This window comes from Scyliorhinus torazame, chromosome 1 (assembly GCF_047496885.1).
Source record: "Scyliorhinus torazame isolate Kashiwa2021f chromosome 1, sScyTor2.1, whole genome shotgun sequence".
NCBI classification, from domain to species: Eukaryota; Metazoa; Chordata; class Chondrichthyes; order Carcharhiniformes; family Scyliorhinidae; genus Scyliorhinus; species Scyliorhinus torazame.
In genome coordinates this window covers 372,181,181-372,205,090 of record NC_092707.1, presented here as the reverse complement: position 1 = coordinate 372,205,090, position 23,910 = coordinate 372,181,181, and the positions used below count along the sequence as shown (strand labels likewise).

General features: G+C 43.7%; 1 protein-coding gene across 1 annotated transcript in view; it reads left to right on the top strand.

Moving 5' to 3' along the window:
* LOC140426604 (formin-2-like) overlaps positions 1-23,910 on the top strand; it is a 594,930-nt gene that overhangs the window by 410,427 nt on the left and 160,593 nt on the right. The window contains exon 14 of the mRNA XM_072511575.1: positions 17,743-17,835. Coding sequence (XP_072367676.1) covers positions 17,743-17,835 — 93 coding nt within the window. The remainder of the gene's footprint in view (positions 1-17,742; positions 17,836-23,910) is intronic.

Below are 23,910 nucleotides of genomic sequence, written 5' to 3'. Positions count from 1 at the left end.
GCGTAAGCCATTCAGCCCCTCAAACCTGCTCTGCCTTTCAAAAAGATTTGTGACTGATCTACCGCGATACCATTTTCCCATGCCAGCCCCATATCGCTTGATATCTTTAACACCTAGAAACCTGTCCAATCCCCTGGGAGACCCCCACAAGTGTTGTTCCGTCTGGTCCCCGTTTGTGGAGACCAGTACTGAATGACGCCCGCCCGAGGTCTCTGAGGCGAAGTGGATAGATTCCAATGCCTCGGGTGCCTTGGGAAACTGCATATACAGCGAGACTAGCTGTATTGATCTAATATGCAGATTTGCCAAAAAGTTATCCCGGCCAAAATGGGCGGGATTTACATCACGTTGGATCTCGTGAGGTGTTGCGAGTGGGGTCTCCTGGCTTCCTTCGGCCACTTTGCGCCACAGGCTGCTACTTTTCAGGTGCAGCGTGGCCGTTCGATCGCGCCCTTAGTTATTCCTGTCTCCTGTCCTCAAATTCTCTTGCAATAAGGGCTAAAATAGCATGTGCCTTCCTTGTTACTTTTAACCCTTTTAGTGACTTTATGAACAAGAACACCCAGATTCCTTTGGACATTAAGAATTTCCAATCTCTCACCCATTTAAGAAATACTCTGGGCACTATCTATTGACCTCGCCGCGCACGACTCGGGATCTCTCATTGCACAATACTAGATCAGAAATAGTCTATTCTCTAGTTTGTTACTCAACAGATTGTTCTAGGAAACCATCCCATATACATTCCATGAACCCTCCACAGCATTAGTGCTAATTAGGTTAACCCAGTCTATATGTAGATAGAAGTCTCCAATGATTACAGAATTTCCTGTTGCCTGAACCTTTACTTTATGCCTGCTCTACCTTACCAATAATTGCCTGTAAACATCTCCTGCAAATGTTTGCTACCTCGAGATGTTTCTTAGCTCCACCCAAAGTGATTCTCCAGTTTGATCTTCCGATCTAAGATGCTCCCTCATTGATGTATTGATGTCGTCCTTTACTCATAGTGCTACCCCCCACCTCATATTCGTTTTTGCTCATCCTCCCTAAATGCTGAATACCTTTGAAAATTCAATTCCCAGCTTTGGTTACCGTGCAGCCACGTCTCCATAATGACAATTTCTTCCCTCACGTAATTCCTCACTCCCATCATTTAGTTTAAAGACCTTTCCAACTTCCTAGTTATATGATTTGCTGGAACACTGGGCCACCAGATTCACATTAGACCCTCACCACTGTAGAGCTCACACCTTCCCCCATTACTGGTACCATGGGCGGGATTCTCCGCAATCGGCGCGATGACCGCCGACCGGCGTCAAAAACGGCGCGAATGAGTCCGGCATCGCGCCGCTCCAAAGGTGCGGAATTCTCCGCACCTTGAGGGGCCGAGCCCTCACCTTGAGGGGCTAGGCCCACGCCGGACTGATTTCCGCCCCGCCAGCTGGCGCGGAAATGACTTTGCCGTGCGACGCATGCGCGGGAGCGCCAGCGGCGACTCAGGGCATCCCCGCGCATGCGCAGTGGAGGGGGTCTCTTCCACCTCTGCCATAGTGGAGACCATGGCGAAGGCGGAAGGAAAAGAGTGCCCCCACGGCACAGGCCCGCCCGCGGATCGGTGGGCCCCGATCGCAGGCCAGGCCACCGTGGGGGCAACCCCCGGGGCCAGATCGCCCCGCCCCACCCCCCCAGGACCCCGGAGCCTGCCCGCGCCGCCTTGTCCCGCCGTTCAAAAGGTGGTTTAATCCACGCCGGCTGGCGTGGGTTGACAGCGGCGGGACTTCGGCCCATCGCGGATCGGAGAATTGCCGGGGGTGGGCCTGCCGTCCGGCGCTATTTCCACGCTTCCCGCCCCCGCCGAATCTCTGGTGGCGGAGAATTCGGGACACGGCGGGGGCGGGATTCACGCCAGCCCCCGGCGATTCTCCGACCCGGTGGGGGGGTCAGAGAATCGCGCCCCATGAATTGAACTACCCCGGGGACGATTCTCCGATATGGATATCGACGGTGCGAACAGGGCCCGGGCACAACCTATTCTGGCCCCCACAGGGAGCCGGCACGGGTGCGGTACACGCCACTCCAGTGTCCTTACGCGGCGCCAAATGGGTGCGCATTTGGGGCAGCCCAATCCTGCGCATGCACAGTTGGGCTGTGCCATCCTGCGCATGCGTGAGGAACGTCTTGCGCACGCCGGCCCCTTACCAACATTGGGCCAGTGTTCTGGGGCCGCGCGCAGAAGGAGGTAGGCCCGCGGGGGGAGAGGCTGACCCGCCGACCGGTGGGCCACGATCGCGGGCCAGACCCCATCGGAGGCCACCCCAGTGAAGGAGCCCCCCTCCCACCCCCACTGGCCGACCCCCCAGCGTTCACGCAGAGTTCACGCCGGCAGCGACCAGGGGTGGACGGCGCCGGCGGGAACCTATTGTGTCGTAGTGGCCGCTCAGGCCATCCAGGCTGGAGAATCGCCGCTCGCCGGTTCCCCGAGCGGCCTGGTGTGAATCGCGCGCCGCTGGTTTCCGAGGGGTGGGAGAATCTCGTGCGGGGGTCGGGGCGGTGTGGCGTGATTCGCGCGGCGCCCTAGCGATTCTTCCACCTGCCGTTTGGGTGGGGGGGGGGGGAGAATAGAGCCCTACATGAATTGAAATCAATTTCTCCCACACCAGTCTTCGATCCATGCATGTGCCAGGAACCCGGGGTCGAATCCTGGCTTGGATCTCTGTCTGTGTGGAGTCTGCATGTTCTCGCCATATCTGCGTGGGTTTCCTCCGGGTGCTCCAGTTTCCTCCCACAAGTCCCAAAAGACGTGCTTGTTAGGTGAATTGGGCATTCTGAATACTCCCTAAGTATACCCGAACAGGCACCGGAGTGTGGCGACTAGGGGATTTTCACATTAACTTCATTGCAGTTACTTAAAGCCTACTTATGACATTAAAAGATTAATAATCCAGAGATAATTACCTTCGAGGTTGTGTTTTTTAATTTAGCCCCTGGCTGCTAATATTCTCCAAGCAGGGACGTTTCTCTAATCCTATCAATGTCGTTGGTACCTCCATGGATCATGATGAATATGTCCTCCCCCACCCTGCCACTGGGAGCAAGCTCTCGCTCTCTGGGAGCTGTCTATCCACCTGACTGGACTGTCCCATGCTGCCACTCCATTCCTATTAAGTTATTCGTTTCTAATGTGCCTTTGTTTTAACATCATAAATGCACTGACAAAGAGACTAATATGTACCATAATAATTATCTATGTTTCAATTAGATTTTTTTTCCATGCATTAGTTTGTCAATTGCACTGAAACATTTTGTGCATTTTGGATATGTAGCATTAAGTTTATTAAACACACAATCTCATCAATTGCAGTGATGTCAGTAAGGTATGTAGGTTAACACATTTCAGAAATGTTTGACTATTAGCTTATGGGGGAAAGTAGTTTGTCATTCCAGGGGAAAGGAGGAAAGAGAAATCCTGGGAATTAAATGAATTTTACTGAGACACGTAACTTGCCTCCATTAGCTTATGTTTCATAATAACATAGAATCCCTACAGTGTAGAAGGAGGCCATTTGGTCCATCGAGTCTGCATTGACCCTCTGGGAGAGTGCCCTACCTCGGCACATGCCCCCACCCTATCCAAGTAACCCCACCTGCTTCTGGATACTAAGAAGCAACCGTAGAACCTGAGAACTTGGAATTTCTACAGTGCAGAAGGTGGCCATTCAGCCCATCGTGTCTGCACTGTCCCTCTGAAAAAGCACCCCGCCTAATCCCCGTAACCCCACCTACTCTGCATAGCTTTGGACTGTGGGAGAAAACCGAAGCACCAAATTAAATTTTCATTCAAAATGTATCCTGTATGGGACATTGTTGAAAATTAGCACACTTTAGCTTTTAAAATAATAATGGTAAAAGATTAAGGTGTTGTTTGCTTTTGTTGGGCAATAATTCTGATGCAAGTTTAAATGTCAGGGGAAATATCTTTACTATATGACAAATGTGATTGCTTTTAATGAGTTATTGTGCAAAACTGGTTTCAACTTGACCACTCTTTGTCTTTCAATCTTTTTCTTTGGGGTGGGAGAGATGGTCTGGAGTGATTTATATAGGTCGACTGTAATGGACGAAGGAACAGCATTGAACTACTGTATGGATTTTGAATTAAGCTCCCAACGACCGTTTCACCTCCACATGTCATAGCTTTGTGGAAGCCCAATCTTGCCTTTCTTAGAAGCAATTGACATGTAGTTTGTGTAGCAACCTGATCTGCTTTTGATCGTCCACAGCTGTCAGCATCCTTCCTCAGCAGTCACAGCAACTGATGGCTTTTTGCACCAGCTCTATTCGACACTGGAATTTCCAGCAATCACCACATGACTTAAATCAACTCAACCCGCAGAGCAACGTTTTTAGATCACCAATCTTTGAGGAGAGCCAACATATCTTTTAGAAAATCTGTCTCTTGCAAATTCGACAGCTTTGACCCTCTTTCCCCCCCCCCCCCCCCAACACCCCAACACATTTCTTGTAATCCCTATCCCAAAATAAAATTGAAAGAAGCAAACAAAATTAAAGTCTCCCAATGATTTGTTGTGTCATACATTCTATTCCATATACTGTTCAAATTATAACAATTTGGAGACATGATTGGTTAACACCCTCGATTTGGTTCAACATGGCATGCTGATTGGTCAAACCATATTTCCTTTTTAATAATTGTTGTTAAGTTGGCTGTGGTCTCATCTCCTTTCCGATCAGCTCTCCCTCCTCGCTGCCCCCGTGTCTATCAAAAATCCATCTGACTCGGTCTTGAAGAAATTCACTGCCCCAGCTTCCACTGTCTCGTGGAGAAGAGATTTCCAGAGACTGATGACCCTCCGAGGGAAAAGATTCCTCATGTCCATCTTGAAAGGGAAGGCCTCTTATTTGTAGAATGCCTTGATCACAAGGCCCGGGATGCCCTTTTAGAGGGTATTGGCTCCGTTTTAATCATCTACTTAGAGCAACCTGCCATGCAAGTTGAATCGGAAATTAAATGGGTACGGATAAATCTAACTTTGGATGCCATGTGTTTGGCAGCTGCGGTAAATTCTGCCCTGATGTGTTCATCATTCTTCGTTGTGTGATTCTGAAAAGAGTCATTTTTAGAGCCATAAAGGTGTATCTGAAATGCAATGTGAAATAATCTGAAAGTTTAAAAACTAAACTAGGTTCCTGGTGAAGTTCCTGTATTTAATTCCTGGCATAGCAGGGATATTTCTTATTTCTGTCTCCAAAGACATGAATATTGCATGCTTAAAGTTTACTGCCCTGGTGTAGCTAATGTTGACACATCTGCTGGGAGTTGTGGTGTTACCTTTAATATTCTGCGGCAGACCATAAGGCGACTTGAATTATTTTGTGTATTTCCATCTCCCTCCCCATGACTACTGCAGTCACGTAGTCCTACACTATAGCAGTTTAAGCTCTGACTTTCTATCTTCAACAATCTCACTGAGCTCAACATGTATCTGTCTCTCCATTTCTCTTTTGCTTCAGCTGTCGTGCTTCCTCCTTTTCCAGCTGCTTTGGCCCTGAGCTCTGGATGCCCTCCCGAAAGTGTCTCCAACTCTCTCCTTTTCTTTAAGGCATGCCTAAAGCTTACCTCTTTGAAGCTTTTGGTCATCTGTCCAAATAATCTCATGTCATTCAATGTTGAATTTTTTTTTGGCCTTGTAATCTCTCCTGTGAAGTTAGGGACGTTTTACGATGTTAAAAGTGCTCCATGTCCATGACTTTTAAATTGGATGCGGAGGCAACAATTGAATCAGGAGAACAAAGTGCATCTCAACCTGTTTAGGGTGCCCCAGTTTCCTCCCACAGTCCAAAGTGGCTGGTTTAGCTCAGTGCGCTAGACCGTGTGGTGAGCCACGTATGGCTATTGTATATACTCACTGTTGTTCTATTACTACTATTGTCATCGACTATACTATTGTATATACTTACTGTTGTTGCTGCTACTGTTGCTGTTGAATTGTTGTGTTGTTGCTGCTGTTGGCTCCGTCTGTGCCTCCGCCCCTCTGAGGAGGTATATAACCGGCCGATCTGAGACAGGCTCTCGGTGCGGGAGAAGCTACAGGTTGGCACACATCTAGTTGATTAAAGCCACTGTTCTTTGGTACAAACTGACTCGACTAAATTGATGGTCATCAGAAAGCTGGTTTGTGATGTAGAACAAGGCCAGCAGCCTGGGTTCAATTCCCGTACCAACTGAGAATTCTGAATTCTCCCTCTGTGTACCCGGACAGGCGCCGGAATGTGGCGACTAGGGACTTTTCACAGTAACTTCATTGCAGTGTTAATGTAAGCCTACTTGTGACAATAAAGATTATTATTATAAGAGGTGCAGATTAGGTGGGGTTATGGGGATAGGGCGGGGGAGTGGGCCTGGGTTGGGGGTGCTTTTTCAGAGGGTCAGTGCAGACCTGATGGGTCGAATGGCCTCCTTCCTGCACTGTAGGAATTCTGATTCTAAATACTAACTACCAACATAGACCACTGACAAGTCATTCTTGTGACACCCATGGCTTGGATTATTCCTCTGAGTATTGCAGCGCTCTTTTGATTTCCTGTCAAGTACTGGAATGTGTTTGGAGAAATAGGCATTTGTTAATCCTAAAATTGAAGCCTCGTTTCTTTTTAGAAAGTTGTGCAGTTTTAATTTCCATCAATTTGGGTGATGTTGTTACTCTTTTTGTTTTAAACTTTGCCCCAGTCACTCCAGTTTCTGACTGGGACTAGTTCTCGCGCACGTTTTGCTTCTGGTATTTTTGGTACACTTTGCTCACTGCCCATTCCCAACTTCAGACATGCTTCCAAGAGTGAAGTCAAATTTGTGGCAAGCTGCACATATTTACATATTAACATGGAAAGTAACATTGCAGAAGGGAATAGAGCCATGATTTACCGCCTATACTAAAGTTTATCTAGCCTGATATATGACTAGCTGAGGATTTACTATTGCATGCTACTGTACCAGCTCCCTCTATTCTTGAATTGTCTTGGAAAGTGCAGCTTTAATATAATAAAACATCAGCTGTGCCATGATCATCTCACCTCGATTTAAATGGTGTGGTTCTCAACACAATTAGACAATACAACTGGAAAATAAAAGTAGGTATTCCTGTCACTGTATGCTTTGAAAGCTGTTGAAAGGCGTTATAAATGGGTTCATGAGGTGACTTGATGTGTGTTTAGCAAAAAGGATATGCTCATATGGTGAGAAGATGAAGACCAGCCTTTCCTGCCTTTTGTCAGCCTGTGGCTCAGTTTACTCCAACGCTGTCTCTGCCAGGCTCACATCTTCCAACCACTTGTGAACTTGTTCCTCCAAAACTTTCCATATAGCCTCTTTTGTACAGAGTGCTGCTTACACGGTGCCCTGTCGCTCCCCATCTCCAAGACCTCCTCCAGCCCTTCAAGAATGCAGTGTTCCTCCAACTCTGGCCTCTTGCACCTCCCAGCTCCTTTTGTCCTTCCACTGTTTGTTTTGAATTTAGCCACTACCCCTAAATTCTGGAATTCCTGTACTGAATTCCCTTGTCTCTCTGCTGCACTCCTTTAAGAATTTAAAACTCTGAACAAGCTTTTCGTCACCTCTCTTGATATCCCCTCTTTGAGCTTGGTGTAAAATTTTGCCTGTTATGTTCTAGTGGAGCACCTCAGAACATTTTCTATGTCATGTGCACAAGGTACTATAATAGTGAAAAGTCTTGCATTTTCATAGCACTCTTAACTAAAAGTTGTGTTTGAATTAGTTCTAATTGAACTTTTCTTAAAAAGGCAAACTTTATATTCATGATGTTAATCTGGGGTAGTTTTCTTTTTTTGGTTCAAGTGTGAAGCAACCGTTTGTTCCTCCGTTTGCAAAATTGTTTCTTTTTTTAAATTGTACAAGATCCTGGGGAAAAAATCTTTGATGGACTATATTGATCTAAGATTCTGCAGCCTCGTTCCTCATTTAGATAAATGACTGCAAAAACTGAGCAAACAGACTGGAAAACCTGCCTTGCCTGCCTGTCTCCTTCTCTCCATGTTTAGCAAACATCTGTGGCTAAATGCAGTTTGATCAGACTAACAACACACTTTCGGGTAGGAATTTAGTCTGGGAAACCTAAGGATGGCTGCATTGACGATGAGTCAAATGTTCACGTACTGAAGTCACTGTGACAGAGTGTGCTTGTTTGATACAATTTCTTCTGAAATACCTCTCTGCTACTGCTCCAATTCATATCCTGCTACCTTTAAAATTCACAAACTCAGCCCGAATGGCCCAGCCACAATGCCACGGCGTGGGGTGTAAAGGCTGATTTTGTTTTATTCTTAATTTTCAAAAATATGGTCCGTAAAGGAAGTTAGATTTTAAAAATATCTGCTGCAACATTATTATTGTTTTTCTGGACAAGTTACTTTTTCTAAGTTGTCCCCATCTGTGTGGCTTTTGCAATTCTTCTGCAGTGGAGGGAGGACAGGTTGGCTGCCGCTACAATGTCTCCCAGTCAACAAGGGCATTAGAACTTGTCAGGTGCAATTCCCGCTTTTCCTTCCCTTCACTTCCTGTCCCCATACCCACCACCAACCTTTTCCCGGTGTAGTGATCTGTACATACATCTGCACATACACCAGGGACTGCAGACAGATGTAACAGCCACAGCATCACTAGAGGGCATCAGAGATGGGTATAAAGGGTCCAGCCCAAGGTAGGATCCGCCTCTTTCAGAATCACAGGGCAAGTGAGCAGCAGCAGCAGACAGAGACAGCTTCACTGGTCATACCTCTTGACTGTATTACATCTAGTTAAGCTCTGGAAACAGAACAAACCCATTGAATAAAGTATTTGTGTTAACTGGAAGTCTACAATCTTTATTCAGACATAGAGAATAACATATGATACCAGGAGTAATTTCAGAAAGCTAGCTGGACACCAGCAAGAGAAGAAAAATTTAAACCGGATATTCGACTGCGGAAGACTTCGCAGCAAATGGATCCTCGACGACTAATTGATTCGATGGAACTTGTTGGAACTCCATGGCAGCTGGAAACAGCCGGTAATTTAAGTTATAACTGGAAAATGTTTGAACAGCTGTTCCAAATATTTATTACAGCTAATGATTTAAGCACTGCCTCTGGCGCAATGAAAATAGCCCTACTACTCTCAACAGGAGGGCATGAAGCTAGAGAAATCTATAGTTGCTTTAATTACTTAGAAGGTGAGGACAACAAATTAGAAGTTATACTCAAAAAATTTGGTGAACACTAAGAGTCACTCTGGTGAGATGCTGGAAAGATTTAACTCTTGTCAGAGAAACGGAGGGCCCATCTCTGATTTTATTACAAATCTCAAGTTAATACCACAAGGCTGTGATTATGCTGATTTCAGAGATGCTGTGATAATGCATCAATTAATTGATATAAATTTGAGGGAAGAACTTTCACAAAATAAGTATCTAACTCTAGAAATTGCTATACAAAAATGCCTTGCTTATGAACAAAAACAAAATCAATACTTTGAGTCTCTACCAACACAGAATCATCATTTAGAAAACGAAATCGGTAAAAATGGCACGAACACTCACCACGAGGTGGCGGCAGGATTGAATTGGAGGAAGACGGAGGTTCTGAGCGGCAGCCATCTTGAGAAAGGAGCCGCACATGCGCAGTTGCGAAAAGAGCGCACAGTACAGGAAACTCAGAGTGTGCATGGGCAATCGAGTCCTACGCATGACATCATGGCGTCAGAGGGCCAGGACCATGCCCACTTAAAAAGGAAATGCACGAAAATGAACAAAAACAAATTTAAAGCTGCAAAACCCAATTTTCTTGCCTCAAAAGACAGAACGTAGCCCGAACTTACACCAGCAGTTGAAAATAACTTTCACAACACCTTGGAACAAGCAGTTAGCACCGCCCTAGAAGATGATATGGTCCTTGTAGACTACGACTCAGACGAAGATTTCATCTTGGGAGATGGCTACCCCAGTACCAAATCTGAACTGCAACTAGAGGTGTTGTACCGTGAACACCCCAACGATGAGTTCTTCAGATTGGGAAATCTTCAGCCCAGCATATATGACATCCCGACTTGTGAGTGCAGGATTATGCTGCTGCCTGATGCCAAGAAACAGAGAGTGGTCCACGCACCACGAAGGATCCCAGCCTCCAAACAAGAAGATGATTTGTTCATTGAACATGAAGAGAACGATCACAACTCCGAAACAAAATGCGATGATTTGTCTATCGAAAAATACACACAATACTACTCCGACATGGCTGAGTTATTCGGAGATCCTGATCACAACATCAGCAACACGGTTGAAAAGCTCAATATGACTCTTCTCATGGTAGATGAATCCAATACCATGGTGCCATGGCAGATCGCCGATACATGGGATGACAGCAATACCCAAGACGAAGACAACGCCACACAGCGAGCACAGAACTACTCCATTGAGAGAGCACAGATTGACTCTACAGTGAGAACACTGCGCGACTCCACAAAGAGAGCGATGACAGACTCCACAGAGAGAGCGATGACAAACTCCTTAGAGAGAGCGATGAAGGACTCCACAAAGAGAGCGACACAAGCCTCCACAAAAAGAGAGACGCAAGCCTCTACATGGAGAGTGATGCAAGCCGCCACAGACAGCTTGGTGACAGACTCAAAAATGGAAGCAAGCAAACACTCCATGGCGAACGCCATGCATGTACAAGACCATGAAGATCTATCAAGCTTATTTGAGCCACCAGAAGAAGACACTGAATGTCTACCCACTGTATGTGAGACAAGTGACTAAGAAATCACAATTCCCATACAGGATGTGCAGGATCACAGCGAGACTGACATATCTCAGCTCGTCTGCACAGAAGCACTCAATAATCAGAGGATGGCCACCCATGAGTCCAGAGAGACCACCTCAATTGAAATCTTGAAGATTTTGTCTCCAGAAGAGGAGCACCAAGAGTCCAGAGAGACCACGTCAATAGAAATCCTGAAGATTCGGCACCAGAAGAGGAGCACCACAACCCACAACAAGATGAAATAGTGAAGATTTTGACTCCAGAAAAGGAGCACTAAGAGATCACAGATGATTCAAATAAACCTGAAATGACTCTAAAAGAGGAGCACCAAGAAATCAATGATAATTCAAGTGACCCTGAAATGACTCCAAAAGAGGAGTACCAATAACTCAATGATAATTCAAGTGAACCAGAAATGACTCTAGAAGAGGAGTACCAAGTAAGCAAAGAAGAGGAATCAAATCCACCACAAATAACTGATGTAACCAACATCAATGCAACATCAGATCATTCTCTCAATTCTCAAAAAGAAACGCTCAATGTAGCAGATACCACAAAGGACACTGACACCAATAACTGTGACAATGACTCCAATCATCCACATGGCACACTCATTGAGCGCAACAAGAACAACAAAAACCACAAGAAGCACAGCAGAAACAAGAACAACAACAGCAACAACAAAAACAACATGCAGCGCAACAAGAATGACAAAAGCAACAAGAAGCATCCCAGAAACAACAAGCACGACAAGAAAAAGAACAAGAAAAAAAGCGAAAACAACAAAAACCGAATCAACAAGCGCGACAAACAGAACAACAAGAACGACAACGAAAACAACAAAGACAGAAACGACAGAAACAACAACAATGAATCAATGACCTGTACAACATGGTACAACTCTGCACGTGAAGGACAATGCCACAGCACACTGCGAAACAATGTCAAGACTACAAACATGCCATGGCATGATAAAGAATCTCTCAAATTCACATCTGCTCCAGAACAAACAAGTAAAACAGCTTTCATGAATGATGACATACAGAATCAATACCACAAACACAAGAAAAGGTCAAGGTCAGACAATGGTGCGACACAGAATCGTTACCCGCAATCAAATGGAACATCATTGAACGACTCATCAGCAAAGCAGCCGAGTCACGTTCTGACATCAACCTAGCTCTGTTATCGTACCGAGCAACCCCATTGAGCTTAGGACTGTCGCCAGCGCAAATGCTCTTCGGCAGAGACATCCGGACAACCCTACCGGCAAAGCAATTCCGAGATCCCGGCAACGCACCGGTTCTCGACGACATGCGGGCACTTTGCTCCAAACAAAAACTATACTACGATCAACATGCGATCCCACTCAAGCCACTGACAATAGGTGACACCATCAGAATCAGGGACCCAGAAGGCGGATGGTCTGAATCATCCACGGTGATCAGGCAGGAGGCACCGCGATTCTACATTGTCAAATCATCTGCGGGGGTACTTTTTCACCGTAACCGCTGGGATCTATTAGAGATTCGACCTACAACGCCAGTATTTCCCACACTGGACTTGACCGAATCCATTTGTCCACAGGACGTTCCTCGCCACACAATGCCAGACAGTACTCTTGATGACATCAAACCATCATCCCTACTACCACCATTAAGACGCTCAAGCAGAAGCCGTAAGGCACCCGACCGATAGATTTGTAACGACACTTCAACACCCACAAGACAAATATGGACATTTCTCACGATGGACTCACAACACAGTTAATTGTTTCTGTATTACTTTTATCATTTTCACAGTGTGCAGGTTTGCATATTCTCACCACTCGATGTGTACAGTTTTCTTGAGGCCAGTCTAGAAAACATGTCCAATACAAGGGGGTGGGATGTAGTGATCTGTACATATGTACAACATCTGCACATACACCAGGGACTGCAGACAGATGTAACAGCCACAGCATCACTAGAGGGCATCAGAGATGGGTATAAAGAGTCCAGCCCAAGGTAGGATCCGCCTCTTTCAGAAGCACCGGGCTCGTGAGCAGCAGCACACAGAAAGCTCAGCATAGGCAATTTACCTTAGCTTCACTGGTCATACTTCTTGACTGTATAATATCTAGTTAAGCTCTGGAAACAGAACAAACCCATTGAATAAAGTATTTGTGTTAACTGGAAGTCTACAATCGTTATTCAGACTTGGAGAATAACATACCCGGGAGATGTTTCATTCCCTGCCTGGCATCTCTTCAATAAGCGTGGCTTGGGCTGGAAAGGAACTCAAACACGAGTCAAACCAGTATTCATGCTAATCAATAGAAAGCACTTCAAAGTCAACCTGAAGCTCTTCCTTGAAGCGTTGCTGCATCGACTTCAATGTCTGGGGGATGGGAGCTTTCTACCAATTGTTCAGAATGTCGACAAGGTGCATCACACTTTGATGCACCATCTTAATAATTAGGCAGAGTGGTGACAAAGAAGGAACGGAAGTGCATTCTACACTCTCTGATACCACCAGCTCATGAGACCCTGCTCGCGTGCTAAGCAATCTGTTAGTCGAGTACTGGCCTGTTATTCGTGAAGATTATTCATGAAGGACTCGCCTTCTCAACCTTGCTCCTCGTCTGAGGTGTTGAGATCCTCAGGTTTAATCACCACCAGTCAGCTACCCCCTCAAAGGGGAAATCAGCCTATGGTCATCTGGATCTATGGCAACTTTACGTGGCCTGTTCAGTCCCTGAGGGGACGTCATCCTCAAATTGAGGAACAGCTGACCACGATTGATATTGATGTTGAACTATGCTATGCAGCCTTCAAGTTTAAACCTAATATTCCTTTTTGTTATGAATTATCTGTAGATTTGAGAACTTCAGACCTTTATGCCTTATTGCTGAAGCAGGTGATCCCTTCACCCAACAGATCAATGGGCAGGTTACACAGCCCATTTTAACCTGCCTGTTGTGTTGGTGTACCTTAAATAGAGCATTTATGAACTTGAATTAACGTTTCAGATCAACAATCTTTCATTGAATGCTGGAGGGCTGATGAAAGGACATGCTGAGAGTTGCCAGCATTGGCAGTACTTTTGCTTTTGTCTTTCTGCTTTATTTTATGTTGTAATCATTAGTTTATGTATGATTTCATTTACATTAGAGAACCAGTGTGCAGTTTAAACATCATAGTTGCTTGGCCCGTTATATCCCTGGTGGCTCTTTGGAAGAGCAGTTCTATCACATACCGCCCCGTTGATTTATTTGTCCTCAACTCTTTCCTAATTTAAGTGTCCGCCCAAATCCTTTTGAAAATAATTGATGGAATTGGCTCCCCTACTTTTTATATAGAATGTTCTAAATCTCAGCAACTGAGTGGGGGAGGGGGGCCTCCTTTGGATCTATTGCCAATAATTTAAATCTATGACCCACAGTTATTGACCCATCTCTGTTCTGTCTATAAATAAGACCCATGCCTTCATGTGGCTTACCAATCCCATTCTTGCCTTGCCAACTTTGGCGCTCTGCATCTTTTCAATCAAACCTGACACAAGCTGCAGAAACAGTATTTCATCTTGTTCGTGGTCAGACCTGGGAATTGACTTCAGCAAGAGTGTGGCCAACTTCCCTGTTTTCTTTGAAGCTGGGGGGGGCGCTGGCAATGCAAATGTGTCTCAGCATTGTAAGAAAGGTCGGTTAGTTGGCATTTTGCCAGAACTAAGGGAGGGTTATGTCTTGTGCCCTGTACATTAGCTTGTCATTTTTTTTTGCTTTCTGGATATGTAATAGTGGCACTTTGTATTTGAAATATCTCTAATGGTATTTTGTATCCGAGATCTGTGTTCCTCTGGGGAAATCAGGGCTCGAGTTCAAGGGATTTACTGAAGCTAATGTTACACAAACTGCATTAAGAGACTTACCAAGTTAACTCCTAGGATGCGCAAGGACTTTCAACTTGGAGATTTTGTTTCATTACACCTCAATGGACATTCATGGAGTGTGCCAAGACTTGCTGTTTATATAGTCCTGTCCCTTTAGTGGGGAGCCCCAGTGATGGAAGCAGCCGAAGGAATGATAAAGTCTCAAACAATGTCTTGGAAGGTACGAAGGCATTAGAATTTTGAACAAAGCTTTGCGGAAAAAAGGGGCATTATGATCACTGACCTTTAAGATCTCTTTGTTGCACATGGTGCAGTGTAATCATTTTTATTTTTGATACCACATGTGAATTATATCCTAAAAGGGACAAGCTTGAGAGGCTCCTCTGATACTTTGCACAATTATTCCACTGTTGCACATTTTAGAGAGAACATTGCTGGGAATATGACACAACTTCCTGTTTACCAAGCCCACAAAAAGGTCCATTAGGGAAAGAATAATCCCAGTTGGCTGATTTTTCCAAAGCATATCTGATTGTCCACCACAAAAAGAATCCTAACAGCTAAATTTCCTGGAAATATTCAAAAACACTGACTCACTAAGCGAGTTCAAATCTTTTCAGAGGTCATGTGTAGCATCTCCACCCAACTCCCATCTCCCATGTGTATCACTTGTCCCAATCTTAAGAACTGCTTAACCTTTGTTGACCATAGAAAAGTTGTGGTGCAGGAAGAGGCCAGTGGGTCCATCATGTCTGCACTGAACAAAAAAGAAACTAGCCATCGTTTTAATCGCACTGCCCAACACCTGGCCTTGCAGGTTACAGAATTTCAGACTTATTTTTATTTGCACATTAGCTATTAAATACAGCCTGGCCCCATGGAGTAATTCGAGGTGATTTATAAATTCAAGATATTTCACTTGATATGTAATGCTGTGCGTTGTGTGCAAAGAAGTTGATAGAACTATTTCTGAAGAATGCTTTCAATTATGTATGTTTTGCTCTGTGGAGGGAGACTTTTTTTCTGGACACTTGCAATCTTTCTAATGATTTCCTGTTGAGCCAAACGTCAGATCATTGTGAACATGAAAATTGACCTGCAGGGATTGTACCATAATTTTTGTCAAAATAATCATTGAGGCTAATGCCACTCCCCATTGTTCATGCTCTGTTACAGTGAGTCAAGTGTTTTGAATATTTCCAGGAAATTGAGCTGTTAGGATTCTTTTTGTAGTGGACAAACAAAACATGCTTCTGGAAAATCAGCCAACTGGGACTATTTTTCCATAATGAACCTTTTTGTGCACTCAGTAAACAGGACGTTGTGCAATATTCCCAGCAATGCTCTCTCTAAACTACGCAATAGTGGAATCATTGTAAAAGTACCACAAATGCTATTGCAACTTCAGGCATGGGGCAAATTCCTGGTTCATATCCGAAGGTTGCTGTCCATGTTCTGCCTCTCCACTGTTTGCAAAACGCTGTTTCAAGAAAACAATCCGGCTGATCATTTGATATGCACTGAGTGATGCTTAATTATTTCTGTGGTCAATACAAAACAAAACCTGCTGCAAGACGTTAAATCTTATCTTTTTCTGTCCAAGTACCTTTTTTAATGATGTGATTAAATTCTGGCATCAGTTTTAATTATTACAAGTGTGGGGTCTCATTCCTGCAGGTTTGGAGGAATATATTTTGGACTGCTTTAGAATTGAATTTTAAACAAAGCTGTGGGCCAACGCAGTGTTGCTCCTGCAGATCATTGTTGGACATTTAAAAATGTACCATTTGAAATGTTCAAGATTTTTTCCTTGAATCTTTCTCAGTGTGTCTCGATCCCATCTTTCTTTCCCTCTACTTTATTTCCCTTTCTGTATCTGATTTTAAATTGAATTTACCAATGTTAATTTACACAATCATTGGCAATCTGATTGGTTAAGGAGACACGCAATTACTTCTCCTGTTCACTCGTGTCCCGATTCCCTGCTGTTGTTCTTGTTGTCAGCTTGCACTTTCAGCAATAATTAGCACACAAAAAACTTTAAAAGCCTAGAATATGTCCAATTAACAGCAAATGCTGTTGGATGCCTTTCCAGAGCATTATATAGCCTATTTTCTTGTGTATTTTGAAAGCAGCGGTTTTGACTTGCTCTTTTAGTTGGATTGTCATGGGATTATGTAAAAACCCAAATGCATCAGAAACATTTGAGAAGTTTTTAAAAAATACATTTGGAGTACCCAATTCATTTTTAGAATGTGCAAACTCCACACGGACAGTGACCCAGAGCCGGGATCGAACCTGGGACCACTGCGGCACTGTGCTGCCCTAACATTTGAGAAAGTAATCTTATTTGCATGAAATCAATGGGTATTGGCATGTTCATCATTGACCAACCCACTAGATTATTTGAGGATCAAAATTGCAGTCGAAATTCTCCAGCCTTTGTGATTCTCCTTTCCTGCTGTCAGCGCACCTGGTGGCATGGGGTGGCTTCAATGGGAAATCCCATTGGCAAACAGCGGGAATCCTTCCACCAGCGAGTGGTACATCGCTGGAAAAAACACGTTTCGGAGACCGGAGAATCCCGCCCCATACGTTTGGCATTCAATCCTGAAACTGCTGAATAAAATCTTTCTCGTTCAGTTTTTGCACCACTTCATCGTAGAAACTAATCCTACGCACAGTCGGTGTAGGATATCTATTTTATCTCCAACTTCTAGGCTGAAATAAATTGATAAAGAAAAGAGTGTTGCTGCTTTATGGAAAAAGTCACTTATTTCTCTGCAACTGAATGTGTTATCAGAGAACTGGTGTCATGTGTATCAAGAAGCACGTTTTGAGTGAATATCCCGTGAGCACTTGGCTTATAAAGCTAACACCACCATCAAAAGTCACCTCTTGGGTTAGAATAACCATGCATATTGTTTTGGGGATCCGACTATGATTCTGCATGCCCATTTCAAAATATAAGTCGTAAAAGTCACAATGTTTTTTGACTTGATAATCATGTGAGGGGGCTTTTCATCTTTCTTGTTGCAGCTTGTGAGTCTGAAATGGAAAAAGTCTGCCGCCTTTCACCAGAAGAACATCTACAGCCTTTTAAAGACAAAATGGAAGAATTCATTAATCAAGGTAAATGGAACCGAGTTCAGCCTTTTTATAAATAAAAGACTAGGTAAGTGATATTATGTATTTTAATCGTGACGATATTTGTTTTGGCATGCGACATTGCCAAGTAGCACAATTAATCAGTGTCATAAATACATTGGAAGCCTATTGGCCCATGAGGGGTTCTTGAGATGCACAACAAAAATATGGTGTACCAAACTTTAAAATTGCTTTCTTAGACTATATATAACAGTGTTATTAGCTTTCCTCAGCGTTAAACTATATATAACCATGTTATTAGCTTTCCTCTGTAGTGTTACAAAGATATTTATATCTGAGGCAAGGCTGTTAATCATGAGAACACTTTTTCAATGATCCTTGTTAGTGGCTTGGGAGTAGTTTTTCCTCCTCCCTATTTATCTCCAGCAAGCACACAGAATTCCTTGTTTTATTTTGCAAGGTAGCCAAAGTAGATGACAAGCTGGCCATTTGAAAATGAGTCACCTTTACACATTGTGTTCCTACGTTCTCTAACTATTGGTGCTCATGTTTCCTACTGACATTTTTGTGCTTGTTGCATTTTGGGGGCCGGGAGATTTGGAAAATGACTATTTTTGGTCCAGTTTCAGTTAGTGAATACATCCTGAATCTCGAACAGGACAGAAATGTTGGTGTCTACAGCCTGAGATATATGCAGATTAATGGGATGGTCATTTTAAATATAGCCAGTGGCTTGCTTGATATGTGCGTAAGCAGATCCTAAAACAAAAAGCTTGGAAACTCCTTACATCTAACCTTCTGGTGCTTGGAATTGTGACCCTTCGAAGCATTTCAAGTTTGTGTTTAATTCAAACATTTTCACAGTACGGGGACTGGTGTTATCTTGTCTGACTACTCCAGCCTCGCTCGTTAATCTGTTAATCGCAAATTATTATTTTCAGGTCACATTATTTCGAGGACAATATTTTATCAAACGTAGTAATTAGTGCTTTCTAAAGTCAGCTCGAAAAGTTCTGTGACTGTGATGTGCAATTAGTCTTGGGCCCTCTGAAATTCATATGATCGAAACCTTGAAATCTTAAAGGGGCAAAATCCAAGACCATAGGACACCCAAGCTAAGTTGTCGGACAGGTAGGCCCCTCCGAAACGGTCGAGGAAAAGTTCACCCAGCAAATGCAGACGAGAACGTCGGGCAAGTTTTTGGACAATCCTTCTTCAAGCTGCCAATAAAGGCCCTTGAAACTCAGTAGTATTTAGAGCCAGATCTGCAATAGAGTGGCATTTGACATCCTTCTTAAGCTTGATTTCATGCGCTGCCTAAGTAGGCCCACAATTAAAACTTCAGTGGAGTTGACCCATTTCCAATTTGTTTGATTTCACTGTTTAGTCAGAATTCGCACCCGATCATAGCCATTTATGCCATTGTAAGCAAATGGCATGTCGGCAGTGCTTCTGAAATGGGTGTGAGCACAATCTGGGGCCTTTATGCGACTAAAAGTCATTAATGGACAGTCTATAATACAGGAGTACAAGGTCACCTTTGATCAGTGGAGGTACACGGCAGCCAGAAATATTTTGTTAGAAATAGAACACCTTTTGCTTTGTCAGGAATTTATTGTTCTAGAAATCAGTTTAGAGAAGGAGTAACAGAATGTATAGTTTTTAAACCACCTTTCTCCAGCACTCAAAAAATATATATAGTTTTATTTGCTGTGGAATATTGACTTTAAAACCTCAGTGCCTCAACTTTATTTCATTTTTAAACACATTTTCCAAAGACCCAAGACAGTAAAGTTTGTTTACCTTTGGAGCTGTCCATCAGGCATGTGGGTGTGTGACTGGGATCACAGGCTGCTGTCAGACTGGAGCCTGTAGTCCTAGTCTTGCTGCCACGCTTGACTGACGGCTCCAAATGTAAACAAATATAGCAAACGTTTGAATTACTATGGCTCTGTGACTAAGAGGAATTGGGAGTCTAATCTTAACTGGTGGAAGTTTAAAAAAAAAAAAAAAAAAATATTTTGGACTGCTTTAGAATTGAATTTTAAACAAAGCTGTGGGCCAACGCAGTGTTGCTCCTGCAATATGCCCCTCTCTGAAACAAGTTAGCAGCAGGGACCTGCAATCAAACCCATGGACATTTAACACAGGAGTGCCTGAAGTGAATGTTTGGTTAACCATTTGACAGCCATGGACTGGCTGGTTCGATGGGGCTTTTGGAGTATTGGTTTTTTAACTTGACTATGTGACTCTTCAAGTATGCAAAGGGTGCCAGAAGAACAGTGATTTATTCAGTACATTTCTATTGAAAAAGTAACGTCATGTTTCCTAACTAATCTACTGTCATTCAACTTGAGATGCCGATAAATACCCAAATGTTTTTGCAGTAATAAGTTGAAGGCCCTGGCTGGAGTCATTTTGTGCAATTTTATTTATCATTGAATTGTGACACCATGCAGTGCAGTTTGAATCCTTGCCACTCATCGCATAAAATAAAATTCCCTCATGTCAACGCTGGTTCTTTACTCATCAGTTAGCCTGCATCTTGAACCATTGCAATCCATGTGTTTTTTTAATTGGCTTAACTCTGCTTTTAGGAAGGGAGTTCTGAGATTTTGACCTGACCGTGAGGGACGGGTGCTATACCAAGTCGGGATGGTGTGTGTGGCTTTGATGGGAACCTGCAGGTGGTGACGTTCATAAGTGCCCTCTGCCCTTATTCCTCTAGGTGACACAGACCAGTGGTTTGGAAAGTACTGCCGAAGGACCCTTGGCAGGTTTCTGCTACACACTGTTTTGACCGTGAACTGGTGATTAAATCCTGCCGTGAAATTATTTCAGGTTATGGCCTAAATTCTCTGGTTGCACTGACAATGGTGGCGCTCATTACCATTATTTAGTAAAACCTCTGCCACCCATTCATGCTGGGTTAAGTGGAGAGATCCAAAAGCTTCTGTCAATAATTCCCTGCTCCTCCTCGGTGCACTTTTGGAGTCCTTGAAGGTGGAAATCATCTAGATTGACATGAACCTTCACAGCTTTTTCCATTATTCTCTCTAAGAATCCTTGGAAAAAGTAATGCCCAGTTGAATGAGGTGCAGCTTCCTTTTTAACAGTGTACTTACAATCAGAGATGAACAACTTGCTGGCCTGAAGAGGTCATTTTATAATGTGAGATGGCAATTATCTCCATTCCGTGACAATGCTGTAGATCTTTAATTTGTTTTCAGTATTGTTATATTCTCTATTCTGCTTTATCTGGATGGCTCGGATGTGTAGTGTTGAATAAAGAACACAAAGCTTTGTTAACAAACAAACTATAAATTTATTACACTACTATCTAAGATGCGTTCACATTCCTAAAGTAGAAGGTTATTGTATAAAACTATGCTATCTCTAACTCACAGAACTCTCAAGTATACAACTGCTCTCTATGCCTGACACTCTTCCAGCTCTCTCCTAACTCATCTAATCATCTTCTCATCTAATCATTTTCTAATCTAATCCCAGAGTCCCCTGGTCACATCATATTTAGATGACTGTTCTGTGGTTCCCTCTAGTGGTAAGAATCATTATCATGAACTTGTTAACGCTTTACATCCCAGTCAATATACATATCATTACATAACTATAAAATTCTTGTTACTAATGTTCACCCCTGGAGTACGCTTGTCTGAACAATATTGTAGAATCTCCACAGTGCAAAAGGAGGCCAGTTGACCCATTGGGTCTGCAGACACACTTGCAAAGAGCCACCTACCTAGGCCCAAGCCCCCACCCTATTCCCGTAACCTAGTAACCACACCTAACCCTTTGGGCACCAAGAGGCAATTTAGCATGGCCAATTCACCTAACCTGCACATCTTGGGACTGTGGGATGTAACTGGAGCACTCGGAGGAAACATACGCAGACATGGGGAGAAAGTGCAAATTCAGCACGCACAGACAGTCACCCGAGGCCTTCAAACAATATGTCTTCATACTGTAGGTCCATTAAGCAATACTACAACATCAGCGTATTTTTTCCATGTAATTTTGATTGAGTTAATGTGGAATTCTTGGTTTCTCAATTTGTGTGTGTGGCCTGTTTTGGGGGCCTTTTAGCTCACCATCTATCTGTTAAACTACTGCAGTGTAGTTAAATAGTGCAATACCTTTTCTTTTTAGGATTATCTTTTTGACTCAAATCAGTAACCATATTAAGAAAACAATACATTCAATGTACGAACGGCAGTGGAGATTTTTAAAATTTCACTGGAGAGTACCACTTAAACAATTGAGAACATTTGACAAATTTACATCGACCAGACATCCAGCGCTGGCATCTAAAGTGTTAGAATGATTATTCTCAAATTTCGAGGTATGTCGTTGGCTTCAAAACCACTTAACTATATGTGTGGAAATGGGAATATAATTGTACCTCGAGATATTTTAAATATTTTAAAATCCCTAAACCCCTTATCTAGGTATCTAAACTGCCTAGAGGCTGTTCAGCACAGGGCTAAATCGCTGGCGTTGAAAGCAGGCCAGCAGCACGGTTCAATTCCCGTAACAGCCTCCCCGAACAGGCGCCGGAATGTGGCGACTAGGGGCTTTTCACAGTAACTTCATTTGAAGCCTACTTGTGACAATAAGCGATTTTCATTTTTCATTTCATTTCTACGTTATTTTTCTAAAATAAAATTCTATTGTGATTATGAAATAAGTTTACAATAAGAAATTGACATCAAAGGTCTAAAGATTTTTTTGAGCGAATTGATCCAAAACTATTTACATCATGCTCTACTTTCTTTCCGTTCTGTCTACAGGCTCGTCTGTTCATGAGACCCACCTCCCCCTCCCTCCACCCTATTCTCACTAAACTGCTAATCATGCAACTGTGCTTGCTGGAGTCACTGTTGGCTGATATCAATAGATCGCTTTCCTCAGAGACTTTCCTGTCTTTCCTTTAAATTGGCCATCATGGTTCCTCACCCTAAAAAAAAAAGCCTTCATCCTTTTATACTTGTAAACTATTACCCGATCTCCAAACTCCCTTAGTCATCCAAAGTCCTTGGGCATGCCGTTGCCTGCCTGTACCTATACAATTTTTCCTGAACTGCATGTTATAATCTCTCCATCGAGATTTCTGTCTTTGCCACAGAACCAAACCAGCACTTACCAAAGATGGGTGTGTCATCCTAAATGCCTTGGAGAAAGGTGAACTGTTCTTCCTCATTCTTGACCTGTCTCTAACCTTCGACATCATTGACCACATCCTCCTGCTGCAATGCCTCTCCTCCGTGGCACATCTGGGCATGATTGAATTTGCCTGGTTAGTTTCTCATCATCTTTTCGTAAACCGGGAATTATCAACAATGGGTTCTCTTTCCCCCTCCAGCGTTTGGTGTCCCCCAGGAATCTGTCACTGGCTCCTTTCTAACTCTCACCTACATACTGCCCCTCAGTGACATCATTTGAAAACACAACCATTTTACATGCATATACTGGCGGCACGGTGGCACAGTAGTTAGCACTGCTGCCTCACAGCACCCGGGACCCGGGTTCAATTCTGGCCTTGGGTGCCTCTGCGTGCACTTTTGCCCCACGTCTTGCGTGGCTTTCCTCCGGGTGCTCCAGTTTATTCCCACAATTTAAAGCTATGCAGGTTAGGTGGGTTTTCGGGGATAGGGTGGTGATTACAGAGTTTGGGCAGGGGAATGGGATGCTCTTTCAGAGGGTTGGTGCAGACTCAATAGGCTGAATAGCCTCCCTCTGCGCTGTAGAAGTTCTATGGACACCCAGCTCTCTCGATCCCTCCACTATCTCTAAATATTATTACACTCCTTGCCTGAAATCCTGAAATTAATATTTTGTCCCAAGGTGACTTTCTGACCATACATTCGTGTCATAATTTTTAAAAAAAATTTAGAGTACCCAATTCATTTTTTCCAATTAAGAGGCAAATTAGCGTGGCCAATCCACCTACCATTTACATCTTTTGGATTGTGGGGGCGAGACCCACACAAACACGGGGAGAATGTGCAAACTCCACACGGACAGTGATCCAGAGCCGGGATCGAACCTGGGACCTCGGCGCCGTGAGGCAACAGGGCTAAC